Raw genomic sequence first — 16,083 nt, forward strand, 5'->3', positions numbered from 1 at the left:
CTTCAGTGACTATTTCAGGAATATACCAATACAAGCCACTAGGTGGCAGCATTGTATTGTTATATTCCAAATTAAGCATTCAATGATGTTTTTTTAGCCATCAGTGAACATTGTGTTCACTGATGGCTAAAAAACCATCATTGAATGCTTAATTTGGAATATAACAATACAATGCTGCCACCTAGTGGCTTGTATTGGTATATTCCTGAAATGATTGCCAGTTATTGTCACCCAAGGTGACTTAAAAAAAGTAAAATAAAAATAAAAATAAGTTTTTACAAACATAAAAAAACATGAAAGTTCAAATCACCCCGCTTCCTTAAAATAAAAATAAAAATACTTAACCAATAAAAAAATAAACATCATGGGCATCACCGTGTGCTAAAATGGCCATACTATGAAAAGATAACAATATTAGGGGCATACAGCAAATGGCATAATGGGGGGGAGCCAATTTGCCATTTTTTGTCACTTCAACTACCCAATATTTTGTTTTATAAAAAGTGAACAAAAAGTCGCACACACTTCGAATTGGTATCATTGAAAAGAACAGATCGTCCCGCAAAAAATGATTGCTCACACAGCCCCGTACAGATAACTACAAAAAAAGTTATAGGGGTCAGAATATGTTTATGAAATGTATTTTTTTTCCCTCAAAGGTTTTAATTATTTTTCAGTATTAAAACGCAAGAAAAATTATACAAGTGTGGTATCGTTAGAACCGTACTGACCTGAAGAATGAAGATGACAGTTAAATTTTACCGCATAGTGCACAGTGTAATAAAAAAAAAAACTTTATCAGAATAGACAAATCGCCAGGACCGGATGGCATACACCCCTGTATCCTAAGAGAATTAAGTAATGTCATAGCCAGACCCTTATTTCTGATATTTGCAGACTCTATACTGACAGGGAATGTCCCACAGGATTGGCGCATGGCAAATGTGGTGCCAATATTCAAAAAGGGTCCAAAAACAGAGCCTGGAAACTATAGGCCGGTAAGTTTAACATCTTTTGTGGGTAAACTGTTTGAAGGTTTTCTGAGAGATGCTATCTTAGAGCATCTCAACGGAAATAAGCAAATAACGCCATATCAGCATGGCTTTGTGAGGGATTGGTCATGCCAAACTAATTTAATCAGTTTCTATGAGGAGGTAAGTTCTAGACTTGAGAGCGGCGAATCAATGGATGTCGTATATCTGGACTTCTCCAAAGTATTTGACACTGTACCACATAAAAGGTTAGTATATAAAATGAGAATGCTCGGACTGGGAGAAAACGTCTGTATGTGGGTAAGTAACTGGCTCAATGATAGAAAACAGAGGGTGGTTATTAACAGTACACACTCAGATTGTGTCACTGTCATTAGTGGGGTACCTCAGGGGTCAGTATTGGCCCTATTCTCTTCAATATATTTATAAATGATTTTGTAGAAGGCTTGCATAGTAAAGTATCAATTTTCGCAGATGACACTAAACTGTGTAAAGTAATTAACACTGAAGAGGACAGTATACTACTACAGAGGGATCTGGATAGATTGGAGGCTTGGGCAGATAAGTGGCAGATGAGGTTTAACACTGACAAATGTAAAGTTATGCACATGGAAGGAATAATGCAAGTCACCCGTACATACTAAATGGTAAAACACTTGGTAACACTGACATGGAAAAGGATCTAGGAATTTTAATAAACAGCAAACTAAGCTGCAAAAAACTGTGTCAGGCAGCTGCTGCCAAGGCCAAAAAGATAATGGGTTGCATCAAAAGGAGCATAGATGCCCGTGATAAGAACATAGTCCTACCACTTTACAAATCGCTAGTCAGGCCAGACATGGAGTACTGTGTACAGTTCTGGGCTCCTGTAAACAAGGCAGACATAGCAGAGCTGGAGAGGGTCCAGAGGAAGGCAACTAAAGTAATAACTGTAATGGGGCAACTACAGTACTCTGAAAGATTATCAAAATTAGGGTTATTCACTTTAGAAAAAAGACGACTGAGGGGAGATCTAATTAATATGTATAAATATATAAGGGGTCAGTACAGAGATCTATCCCATCATCTATTTATCCCCAGGACTGTGACGAGGGGACATCCTCTGAGTCTAGAGGAAAGAAGGTTTGTACAAAAACATAGAAAAGGATTCTTGATGGTAAGAGCAGTGAGACTATGGAACTCTCTGCCTGAGGAGGTGGTGATGGTGAGTACAATAAAGGAATTCAAGAGGGGCCTGGATGTATTTCTGGAGCGTAATAATATTACAGGCTATAGCTACTAAAGAGGGGTCGTTGATCCAGGGAGTTAGTCTGATTGCCTGATTGGAGTCGGGAAGGAATTTTTTATTCCCCTAAAAAGGGGGGGAATTGGCTTCTACCTCACAGTTTGTTAGTTTTTTGCCTTCCTCTGGATCAACGTGCAGGATAACAGGCCTTAAGTACTATGTTACTATGTAGAATTGTGTTTTTTCCTAATTTGGATTTTTTTTTCCACTTCCCACTACATGGTATGCAACCGTAAATGGTGCCATTAGAAAGTACAACTTGTCCCTCAAAAAATAAGTCCTCATAGGGCTATGTTAAAGGAAAAATAAAAAAGGACGATGGGAAGGCGGGGAGTGAAAAATGAAAATGAAAAATGGCCCAGGCCTGAAAGGGTTAAGACTGGCAATTTCTATAATCTTTCCACGGTTTCATTTTTCTCCAGGGTATATACATATAATATAAAATATTGATCTTTGTCTTAAAACCAAAATAATCATTAATACTGTAAAATATATGTTGGTTTGTGTATTTAAAAAGATCCCTATGTTCTTCAGTATCTTGAAATACCATAATTACACGTTGAAAGCTACAAAGCCCTATTTTGGCTCTGGAAATCCTATACCATTTTCTAACAAAGGTCACAACCTCTGCACCTACAGTGGATATAAAAAGTCTACACACCACTGTTAAAATGTCAGGTTTCTGTGATGTAAAATAATGAGACAAAGATAAATCATTTCTGAACTTTTTTCACCTTTAATGTGACCTATAAACTATACCACTCAATTGAAAAACTGAAATCTTTTAGGTGGAGGAAAGAAAACTAAAAAAACTGCATAAGTGTGCACACCCTCTTATAACTGGGGATGTAGCTGTGTTCAGAATTAAGCAATCACATTCAAAATCCTGTTAAATAGGAGTCAGCATACACCTGCCACCATTTAAAGTGCCTCTGATTAACCCCAAATAAAGTTCAGCTGCTCTAGTTGGTCTTTCCTGAAATTTTCTTAGTCATATCCCACAACAAAAGCCATGGTCCACAGAGAGCTTCCAAAACATCAGAGGGATCTCAATGTTAAAAGGTATCAGGCAGGAGAAGGGTACAAAAGAATTTCCAAGGCATTAGATATACCATGGAACACAGTGAAGACAGTCATCATCAAGTGGAGAAAATATGGCACAACAGTGACATTACCAAGAACTGGACGTCCCTCCAAAATTGATGAAAAGACAAGAAGAAAATTGGTCTGGGATGCTACCAAGAGGTCTACAGCAACATTAAAGGAGCTGCAGGAATATCTGGCAAGTACTGGCTGTGTGGTACATGTGACAACAATCTCCCGTATTCTTCATATGTCTGGGCAATGGGTAGAGTGGCAAGATGAAAGCCTTTTCTTACGAATAAAAACATCCAAGCCAGGCTACATTTTAAAAAAACACATCTGAAGTCTCCCAAAAGCATGTGAGAAAAGGTGTTATGGTCTGATGAAACCAAGGTTGAACTTTTTGGCCATAATTCCTAACGATATGTTTGGCGCAAAAACAACACTGCACATCACCAAAAGAACACCATACCCACAGTGAAGCATGGTAGTGACAGCATCATGCCAAGGGGCTGTTTTTCTTCAGCTGGAACTGGGGCCTTAGTTAATACCAGTCAATATTGGCACAAAACCTTCAGGCTTCTGCTAGAAAGCTTTCCGCATGACAACGTAATCTTCCAAATCAACAAAAGAATGGCTTCACCAAAAAAAGATTAAAGTTTTGGAATGGCGCAGCCAGAGCCCAGACCTGAATCCGATTGACAATCTGTGGGGTGATCTGAAGAGGGCTGTGCACAGGAGATGCCCTCGCAATCTGACAGATTTGGAGTGTTTTTTGCAAAGAAGAGTGGGAAAATCTTGCCAAGTCAAAATGTGCCATGCTGATAGACTCATACCCAAAAAGACTGAGTGCTGTAATAAAATCAAAAGGTGCTTCAACAAAGTATTAGTTTAAGGGTGTGTAGACTTTTTATATCCACTGTATGTTCACCTTTTTTAGTAATTTGTGCTACAGTAGCTCTTCTGTGGGAATAAACCTGACAGGCTAGCTTTCACTCTCGATGTGCATCCATGAGTCTTGGGTACCCAAATACAGTTGCTGGTTCTGAACAGCCCTCAGGTCCTGCAGTTCTGGAGATGCTTTAACCCCGTTATCTGGCCATTCCCATTTGACCCTTGCAGAGTTGCTAAGGTCCTTACGCTTGCTCATTTTTTCTGCTTCCAACCCATCATCTTAAACAACTAACTGCTCACTTGCTGCCTAATATATCCCATCTATTGACAGGTTCCATGGTACGGGGACAATCAGTGTTATTCACTTCACCTGTCAGTGGATTAACACTAGGGTTACCCATTCAGGTTTTTGGTGCAATTTTTGGAACCAAATCCAGGAACATATCGGAAACTAAAAACACACATAAAAAAATTAAAAACTACATTTAAAAAAACCTGAACATGTGATTACGGTCTTAATATTATGGTTGATTGGGCCTCAACACAATTTCACTAAGTAGATCAGGTTATTGATCTAAATAAATATTTGACAATATCAAACACGAATATACATTCTACTTTAAGGGTCTGCAATATGGTAAAAACATGTACAATATGAAGGGGCTAAGAAAAAACAATTATGTAGAAGTATGTTGCATCATAAGCTTACTAAATACTTCACATTGATACACATCACCAAAGGTTATACCTCATGCAATAAATATCCATGATGAAGTGCAAACTCCACTTTCAGTGCCAGAAGCAGGGCTTCTGGGTTGACCAGTCCTCCAAGGTTTATGGAGGTTAGTGCTTCCTTTTCATCATTGGCAAATGGCATTAGTCCTTTCTTCACCCACTGTTTCAGCTGTCCATGCTTTCTGTGCAGACCTACATAATATAAAATTGTCAGAAAAGACACAGCAAATACAAACTCTGATGTATCCAGACTAGTAAAAGTTTTAATGTGCTTTAGTTTCAGTTTGGGAAAGATTTATAGACATTTAGAAATTAGACAGCGAAAAGTAGATGTTACACAATGGACACTGAATGGCGTTGTGGTCTCTACGGCCATTCTTTTCACTTTTTTATTTTCTCTAAGACTACAGTAGTCCAGTTATTTCAGGCAAATACAAACGGGAGAAATCTATATTTCTTGACTACACAGCAGCTTTGTTGACATGTTGGCAAAGAATTTCCCATGTTCAATTCAGTGTTGTGTCCAGCCAAGCTAACAGGTTGGCATTTAGATGGTCCATCTGTTTGTTTAAATTCTTTTCCAAGTCTTTAAAACGACACTAAAAGCTGTCAAGGTGAAAATGTTAGAAAATACTTGAAATACTATTTTTGTGTCCAAGTATAAATATACAAAGTATAGCTTGCACGCTTGTTGTAGCATTTTGTGCATTCAGGTCTTCAAAATTTTCTGTATTTCCTAATACACCAGATTTTTGTCCCTAAGGCCCCATTCACACAATAATATTTTTGGTCCACATCCAATCCGCATTTTTTTGTGAATCGGATGCGTACCCATTCATTTCAATGGGTCCACAAAAAATGCAAACAGCGTTCCATTTGCTCTCCACATCTGTTCGTTTGTTTTGCAGTCCCGCAAAAAAGATAGCACATGCCCTATTCTTGTCATAATAGGCATTCTTACAATGGATCAGCAAGAAAAACAGATGCAAGACGGAGGTCACATGGTTGTCATCCATATTTTTTGCAGATCCGCATTTTGCGAACAGCAAAATACATAGTCGTGTGAATGGACCCTCAACAACAGTACTCACATAGTGTTGGTAGTATACTGGGCACATTGTATGCTCTTTGTCTAACTAATATCGTCTGTGTGTACCCATCCTATTTAACCCCAAGCCAAAATATGTATTTCTGCATTTGAAAATGCTAAACTACACTAAGTGACCTATTTTCCTATGACTTACATCCTTGAGCTGGACAAGCAATCATATTGTTGAGGTCAACTGCTAAACAGCTGGAATACTAAGAAATGTGGTCATATGTGCTCAGTAGGCATTCTGACAAGCATTTAGGCACAGTGACAAGCAACTGACCTGGTAGGTCTAGAGTTGTGATAATTTGCAGTTTGGATGTTGATCATTCTTTTTTGCTTTTTTAAACATCACACAGTTAAAATCAATTATACAGAAAATGTTGAGTACCTCACATATGCTTAACTACTGTTTCTAGGTTCTTTTTTCTCAATTTATATACTAAGTTGCTTTCAAAATTCTGTTGGTTACAATTCGTAACAGACAACAGTTTTAAAATTAGAGAACGGGCATCAATTGCAGAGATATTAAAACAGATACCCGGTACAAACTTAAGGTTTGCTCAAATCTCAACCTGAAGTTGTTTATTTTTAAATAGGACACATTTATCCACTTTACCCAGCATCTCTTAAGGTCCCTTTACATGGGACGACTGGCAGCCGATTGTCGGGAAGGAAACATTCCTTCCCGACAATCTGATGCTCGCTGGTGGAGGAGACCGCTGCATTTACATGCAGCGATCTCCTCCAGAGTATGGGGAGGAGCAATCCCTAATGCCATCGCCATCCCATACTGACCTGTTGTTTCCCAGCAGCAGATCGTGTTTACACGATGAGGATTTTTGTGTGAAAAACAAATTATCAAATTACCTGATGAACAAACTCTTCGCTCGTTCATCGGGTAATCAGCAGTACATTTACACCGCCAGATAATTGCTAAGGAACACTTGTTAATGATTATCTTTGCTTGGCCTATGTAAAGGGCCCTTTAGGTTGCTATTTTATCATGATTATATGCAAAGATAATATAGAGAAAGTGGTACTATGTGTAGAGACAGTCATGTGCTACCCCACAGATGAATTTAAAACACCAATGGACAAAAGGAGCTAAGGTAAAATGATAAGCCAATAAGGCCAATCACTACTCTTGTAATTCATCTTCCTGACAGTAGATACATCATTACCCATATCTCACTATAGTAAAACGTGATGAAGAGTACCAGAAACACTGAACAGTAAATTAGTAACTTATGTATGGAATAAGAATGAGCTGCTAAAAAACCTGTGTGGTACATGACTTGCCTTCCAGCCAGGGGACAATGTTATGAGCCATGTGGCAGCTATGTGAGGGAAGCCACAAATTGGGAACCTCTCCTTTCGCTAAAACCTCAGCAGTGTCTCTCAAATTTTCTGGTATTGCTGTCACACCTCCCAGTAAACAATGTGATAGTACAGAAACCGCGTTTATAATCTGCTTAAGGTTTGTATTTATCCAATTGCACTCCTGAAACAAAGACGCAAAATGGGATTTATTTAATGTATACATTTTAGACAATAGTATATCTTCTAAAGAAAAAGTAACAGAAGAACATACAGAAACAGAGTTCATATTAGTTTATATAACACCTGTATTGAATTTGATTGTATATACCTAGCTTACTCATACTACACTATGGAGGGAATTTATCAAGCCTTGCTATCCAGAATTCTGGCATCAAAATATCACAAAATAGGGCTTTTTGGGGTCACTGACTTTTTACATTGTTACTCCTGTTTTGAAAAGTGAGTGGGAAAGTTGCCATGGTTAGCTAAGTTAAAGGGAATCTGTCAGCTTCGAAACACCCCCAAACAAAAGTAAGCCGTGTATAGTATGATGTAATTTCTATTTTCATACTCACTTGCATTCTGATGCTGTACTCTGACAAAACAGTGGTAAAAGGCATTGTGAGGACTCCCAGCTCACGCACATAATGGAGAGGATGCAAAGAGAAGTTCTCTCAATGTATTTTACTGCTGGTTTGTGGGAGCAGAGCATCAGAATACAAGTATGAATATGTATAAAGTAGTGTTGAGCGAGCATGCTCGGCCGAACTGCTGTTCGGCTCGAGCATCGCTATGCTCGGCACATCCGAGTGCTCGCCCGAATACTGCGGGTGCTCGAGTACAATTTAATACAATGAAAGTCAATGGGAGACCCAAGCATCAAACCAGGCACCCCCTGCTATGAAGAAGAGAAGGTGTCTGGTTCACAAAAAAAGGTTAGAAATTGATGGAAACCCCATCAAAATGGTTTGGAAACAGCATTAAGAGGATGGCTGGATACATCTTGGACATACAATAGACAACCACACAAAGGCTATATGCCAAAAGTCAGGTATATGCAAGCCATCAATCTATCCATGAGACAGATGACAGGCTTAGTCAGCATACCTTACAATGGCAGCCTTGTGCACTATGAGACATTCCAAACCAGCTCTCATCTGACTGAGAGCCAGTAAGCCTCAAAGTTACTTCAGATCTGTTGGATGGCTTGGGTGGACCTGCGCACGTAGATCAATATCATTAGGGAGACAAAACGTTTTCTGATTGTCCTAACATAATTTTCAATAACCTTTCTCATATGGGAAAGACATGCAAATGAGCAGAATCTGCCTTGTTTTTTCGTGATCTACACTACTCATGAACAGCGCCATCTATTGGTTTCATAGTCTTATGACAAGAGTAATAGTCTTGTCATAAGACTATGAAACCAATAGATGCGCTGTTCATGAGTCATGAACAGCACCATCTATTGGTTTCATAGTCTTATGACAAGACTATTACTCTTGTCATAAGACTATGAAACCAATAGATGGCGCTGTTCATCTTGTTGGGGCGCTAATAAGTGGGGCACACTGCTCAATAGAGTCCACACACCGTGTAGCACTCAGCCTATAATAGCCTGCGCTAACACTGAGGTGCATATTGGATTGCTGCTATCATTCACACATCTTCTAGCACTTTATCTGCAGTAATATAAGCTTGCTAGGGTGTATCTATTGGACTGCTTGTAATGACTCATGAACAAGACTATGAATCCAATAATAATGATTTATGACAAGACTATGAATCCAATAGATGGCGCTGTTCATGAGTAGTGTAGATAACGAATATTCTAATCGCGAATTTTTATAGCGAATTTTCCATGCAAAAGGCTACACTAATAATCTTGTCATAAGACTATGAAACCGATAGATGCCGCTGTTCATGACTCATGAACAGTGCCATCTATTGTTTCATAGTCTTATGACAAGACTATTACTCTTGTCATAAGACTATGAAACCAATAGATGGCACTGTTCATGAGTAGTGTAGATCGCAAATTTTCCATGCAAATAGTTTTTCAGCTGAAAAACAAGGCAGATTCTGCTTATTTGCATGTCTTTCCCATATGCCCATGTTTATGCAAATGAGTTTTTACATGACAAAACTGTATAGAAAGGTTATTGAATATTACGTTAGGACAATCAGAAAACTTTTTCTCCCTAATGATATTGATCTAGGTGCACAAGTCCACCCAAGCCATCCAACAGATCTGAAGTAACTTTGAGGCTTACTGGCTCTCAGTCAGATGAGAGCTGGTTTGGAATGTCTCATAGTGCACAAAGCTGCCATTGTAAGGTATGCTTACTAAGCCTGTTATCTGTCTCATGGATACATTGATGGCTTGCACATACGTGGATTTTGGCATATAGCCTTTGTGTGGTTGTCTATTACATGTCATAGATAATAGGAGTCCAAGACACATCCAACTTAATGCTGTTTCCAAACCATTTTGATGGGATTTCCATCAATTTCTAACCTTTTTTTGTGAACCATACACCCTCTTTTCTTCCAAGCAAGGGGTGCCTGGGGTTCTCCCATTGACTTCCATTGTGCTTTGGTGCTCGGTAGAACACACGAGCATACCGATGTGTTCGGCCAGAGCACCCGAGCACTTTGGTGCTCGATCAACACTAGTATGAAGTATAAAATGAAGTAGATAAAAATTACATAACCGTTCTCACTTACACTATACACCTCCTACTCCAGTTTGGGGGGGGGGGGGGTGTTTTGGAGCTGATAGATTCCCTTTAATTAGCTTAATTGCACATTTATCACTGAGACTTTATTAAAAAGTTGCAAAAAATGTAGAAAACTCACCCCAGTAGGGGAATGGCATAGAAAAACTGGAGTAGACTCTGTAGACAAAAGTGTTAGGCTTAAAGATGCACCAAATTTAACAGACATGTGCCAAGTGATGTTTGTCATGAAGCACAACAATGCAGACTCAAGCAAAACTGACTTCAAATATTACCCTCATGATAAATTCCTCCATATATGTGTATATTTTTTAATGGGACAGATTTGCATACCATGACTACTACAAACCAGCATTTTATAGATAGCAAGTTATAGATAGTTTACATATTGGATTTGTTTCCTTATCTTAAACACATCATATAATATGCAATAGTCACTTTACTTGAGGAAAGAGAAAGTGAGAGCACTATGCAAGCTTGTATCAGCCCTTAAAGGAAATCTGTAAGCAGACTTGTGCTGCCCTAACAGGCAATATGAATTATCATCAGGATCCCTAATTATAATGAAGTTTGTTTTACTATGAAATGCTGTGATGTTCAGAGAAAACATAGTAGCAGATTTACTAATTTTATACTATGACCGTATGTGCTATATTTATCACAGGGGTGATGCTGGCTGAGAAATGTGGCTCATCATTAGACTGTCTAGACTAACTTTATATCATACATTTTAGATTACTCCATTTACTTTTGGTACACAATGGTGAATTTGTCACACCCTTTTTCAGTGACACCATACCCCTTGAGCTATGCCACGGCCACTTGTCACACGAGGAAGAAAAGGTGTCTAAAATGGTTTATAAATGTGGTGCACGCCATGTATGCCAGGTTTTTGGCACAAACAGCAACAAATTCTGGCACATTTTCAATAGTAAATCTGCCCAGTAGATTGATAGACTTTAGTGCATATGTCTGCCGGTCAGCTTCCTTCTGGCTTCTCCCCTACTGGCTCAGATGAATTGTCAGGACTTGCATATAGAGAAGACAGTGGAGGACCTTAGGTGTCCTTTGTATTATAAAAATGTGCTTTATATTTCTAACATTGTCATTAAATGCCATATTGCTACAATTTGATTGGGGTCTGCAGAACTGCAGAAATATCATATAGAATGCACAAGTTAACATAATTATATAAATGCAGCATAGTAGAAATATAACCACAGATTCTTTAAGACATTGTTACAGTTCCAAGAACCCAGGATTTCCATATTTTTATTATCTGACACTGTAGGTTAAAAATACAGTATGTCACAGCTGCTGGCATGGAGCATGGCTTGTCAGACAAGCTTATTCATATTCCTGCCTCTGAAAATGAATTTAAAATGATGAATAATAATATTGATTATCTATGTTCAGTTCAGGGAGCTGTCTTAGTTGTCCAGCTGAGCTTTATTTGACAGAAGCAGAATATAAGAAGAATATTTTTGAACTAGAAAGAGTCACAAGTCTTGAGATTTTCTATTAGTTTATACCACCATGTTATACCCAGCACAAAAATCCCTTCAAGTAGTAAAGCAATATGATTTCAATAGTTTTCCATATCTTTCTGACATGCGCGCATCCTAGTCTCAAAGATGTATTATGTTCTTTCCAGAATGTTTATTGTTAAGGCTACATTCACATGAACGTATTTTGTTTCCGTGTCCGTTCTGTTATGTTTGCGGATTGGATGAGGACCCATTCATTTCAATGGGTCCGCAAAAAATGCGGACAGCCCATCGTGTGCTGTCAGCATCCGTATGTCCGTTCCGTAGCCCTGCAAAAAATATAGAGTATGTCCTATTCTTGTCCATTTTGCGGACAAGGATAGGCATTGGCATAATAGATCCGCAAAAAAACGGATGCAACATGGATCACACATGGACGTCATCCGTATTTTTTGAGGATCTGCATTTTGCGGACCGCGAAATACATAAAGTCGTGTGAATGTAGCTTAATGAGACCTTTTCCTATGTAAACAGCGTATACAAGGTTATTGCTGTATGCGAAGTACAGAATATACAGTACAGACAAAAAGTTTGGACACACCTTCTCATTCAAGGAGTTTTCTTTATTTTCATGACTATGAAAATTGTAGATTCACACTGAAGGCATCAAAACTATGAATTAACACATGTGGAATTATATACATAACAAATAAGTGTGAAACAACTGAAAATATGTCATATTCTAGGTTCTTCAAAGTAGCCACCTTTTGCTTTGATTACTGCTTTGCACACTCTTGGCATTCTCTTGATGAGCTTCAAGAGGTAGTCCCCTGAAATGTTTTTCACTTCACAGGTGTGCCCTGTCAGGTTTAATAAGTGGGATTTCTTGCCTAATAAATGGGGTTGGGACCATCAGTTGCGTTGAGGAGAAGTCAGGTGGATACACAGCTGATAGTCCTACTGAATAGACTGTTAGAATTTGTATTATGGCAAGAAAAAAGCAGCTAAGTAAAGAAAAACGAGTGGCCATCATTACTTTAAGAAATTAAGGTCAGTCAGTCAGACGAAAAATTGGGAAAACTTTGAAAGTAAGGGCTATTTGACCATGAAGGAGAGTGATGGGGTGCTGCGCCAGATGACCTGGCCTCCACAGTCACCGGACCTGAACCCAATCGAGATGGTTTGGGGTGAGCTGGACCGCAGAGTGAAGGCAAAAGGGCCAACAAGTGCTAAGCATCTCTGGGAACTCCTTCAAGACTGTTGGAAGACCATTTCAGGTGACTACCTCTTGAAGCTCATCAAGAGAATGCCATGAGTGTGCAAAGCAGTAATCAAAGCAAAAGGTGGCTACTTTGAAGAACCTAGAATATGACATATTTTCAGTTGTTTCACACTTGTTTGTTATGTATATAATTCCACATGTGTTAATTCATAGTTTTGATGCCTTCATAGTCATGAAAATAAAGAACATTCTTTGAATGAGAAGGTGTGTCCAAACTTCTGGTCTGTACTGTATGTTAAAGTCTAGGCAGGATTTGTAAACATTCAATTTAACAGATATACTAGTATGTTAAATCATTTTGAATAGTGCAGTAAATCGAAACTTACAGTGATTTTCCATTTTTTTTTGTTTTCTTATTTTACTCACTGCCTTCCAGGAGCCATAACGTTTCTATTTTTCTGTTCCCATAAATGTATGAAGGCTTGTTTTTGTGGAACGAGGTGTACTTTCTAATGGCACCATTTAATATTGTATACAGGGAGTGCAGAATTATTAGGCAAGTTGTATTTTTGAGGATTAATTTTATTATTGAACAACAACCATGTTCTCAATGAACCCAAAAAACTCATTAATATTAATACTGAATATTTTTGGAAGTAGTTTTTAGTTTGTTTTTAGTTTTAGCTATTTTAGGGGGATATCTGTGTGTGCAGGTGACTATTACTGTGCATAATTATTAGGCAACTTAACAAAAAACAAATATATACCCATTTCAATTATTTATTTTTACCAGTGAAACCAATATAACATCTCAACATTCACAAATATACATTTCTGACATTCAAAAACAAAACAAAAACAAATCAGTGACCAATATAGCCACCTTTCTTTGCAAGGACACTCAAAAGCCTGCCATCCATGGATTCTGTCAGTGTTTTGATCTGTTCACCATCAACATTGCGTGCAGCAGCAACCACAGCCTCCCAGACACTGTTCAGAGAGGTGTACTGTTTTCCCTCCTTGTAAATCTCACATTTGATGATGGACCACAGGTTCTCAATGGGGTTCAGATCAGGTGAACAAGGAGGCCATGTCATTAGATTTTCTTCTTTTATACCCTTTCTTGCCAGCCACGCTGTGGAGTACTTGGACGCGTGTGATGGAGCATTGTCCTGCATGAAAATCATGTTTTTCTTGAAGGATGCAGACTTCTTCCTGTACCACTGCTTGAAGAAGGTGTCTTCCAGAAACTGGCAGTAGGACTGAGAGTTGAGCTTGACTCCATCCTCAACCCGAAAAGGCCCCACAAGCTCATCTTTGATGATACCAGCCCAAACCAGTACTCCACCTCCACCTTGCTGGCGTCTGAGTCGGACTGGAGCTCTCTGCCCTTTACCAATCCAGCCACGGGCCCATCCATCTGGCCCATCAAGACTCACTCTCATTTCATCAGTCCATAAAACCTTAGAAAAATCAGTCTTGAGATATTTCTTGGCCCAGTCTTGACGTTTCAGCTTGTGTGTCTTGTTCAGTGGTGGTCGTCTTTCAGCCTTTCTTACCTTGGCCATGTCTCTGAGTATTGCACACCTTGTGCTTTTGGGCACTCCAGTGATGTTGCAGCTCTGAAATATGGCCAAACTGGTGGCAAGTGGCATCTTGGCAGCTGCACGCTTGACTTTTCTCAGTTCATGGGCAGTTATTTTGCGTCTTGGTTTTTCCACACGCTTCTTGCGACCCTGTTGACTATTTTGAATGAAACGCTTGATTGTTCGATGATCACGCTTCAGAAGCTTTGCAATTTTAAGAGTGCTGCATCCCTCTGCAAGATATCTCACTATTTTTGACTTTTCTGAGCCTGTCAAGTCCTTCTTTTGAACCATTTTGCCAAAGGAAAGGAAGTTTCCTAATAATTATGCACACCTAATATAGGGTGTTGATGTCATTAGACCACACCCCTTTTCATTACAGAGATGCACATCACCTAATATTCTTAATTGGTAGTAGGCTTTCGAGCCTATACAGCTTGGAGTAAGACAACATGCATAAAGAGGATGATGTGGTCAAAATACTAATTTGCCTAATAATTCTGCACGCAGTGTATAGTGTAGTGGGTAACTGGAATAAATTCCAAATGGGTTGGACAATTTCCAATAGTTTTTATGGGTTTTATTTTTATGGTGTTCCCTATGTGGAAAAAATGACATTAACTTTATTCTGTGGGTCAGTACCACTACAGCGATACCGCATTTTGTAGTTTTTCTTGTGTTTGAATATGTTTTAAAATATAAAAACTTTGAAAAATTAATCTTTTTCTTTGCACCACCGTATTCTGACCCCTAACATTTTTATATGTATACCTATGGAGATGTGGGAGGGCTGATTTTTTGCAGATCAATCTTTATTTCTTTATTGATTCCATTTTAGGGTGTGTATGACTTTTTGATCATGTTTTATTCAGTTTTTTGGGACATAAAGCAGCTATAAATGGCAAATCCACCATTTTTTTTGTTTGTTTTATTGTTACACTGTTGATCATATGGGATACTTTATATTTTAACAGTATGGACAGTTTAGTATGTGATGAAAACTTGATGGTCTTTATTTTTTATTATTTATCTGAATTCTTTTTACATGTGGAAAGGGGATTATTTGAACTTTTTAATCTTTTTTTTTTTTACATTTTTAAAAATGTTTATTTGTATTTTTTTCCTGATTGCTTAACCCATAGACTACAATGATTTACCATTGCAACCAAAGATATAATCATTGTTGGGGTAATTTCTCAAATTGGTGTAAAGTAGAACTGGCCTAATAGCAACCAATCAGATTCCACCTTTCATGTTCCAAAGGAGCTGTGAAAAATGAAAGGTGGAATCTGATTGGTTGCTACTTGCTATGGGAAACTAAGCCAGTTCTACATTACACTAGTTTGAGAAATGACCCCAATAGTGATTATATCTTTGGTTGCAATGGTATGAAGACCTGTTACAGGGCTTCTACTTTTATTTTGTATGTTTTATATAATCTATGTGTATGTAAATGTTATTATTACTATGCAAAATACCCAAATAACACAAAGCAAAATAAGCAAAATTAACCATACAGGTGGAAAGAGGATTTCCTTCCAAAGCCTAAAATTGGCCACACAGAATCATAGCTAAAATTTGGTAACTATGTTTTATTTGCTTACCAGCTATTTCATCTATTTCATTTAATGTTTGTCTGTGTCATTAA

The 16,083-nt window shown here is 38.3% G+C and overlaps 1 protein-coding gene across 1 annotated transcript in view; it reads right to left on the reverse strand.

The window, feature by feature from the left end:
* LOC120993823 (dynein beta chain, flagellar outer arm-like) overlaps positions 1-16,083 on the reverse strand; it is a 585,582-nt gene that overhangs the window by 62,390 nt on the left and 507,109 nt on the right. The window contains exons 92-93 of the mRNA XM_040422290.1: positions 7,382-7,583; positions 5,003-5,181 (exon numbers count right to left, since the gene is read on the reverse strand). Coding sequence (XP_040278224.1) covers positions 5,003-5,181; positions 7,382-7,583 — 381 coding nt within the window. The remainder of the gene's footprint in view (positions 1-5,002; positions 5,182-7,381; positions 7,584-16,083) is intronic.

Source organism: Bufo bufo, chromosome 3 (assembly GCF_905171765.1).
Source record: "Bufo bufo chromosome 3, aBufBuf1.1, whole genome shotgun sequence".
Lineage (NCBI taxonomy): Eukaryota > Metazoa > Chordata > Amphibia > Anura > Bufonidae > Bufo > Bufo bufo.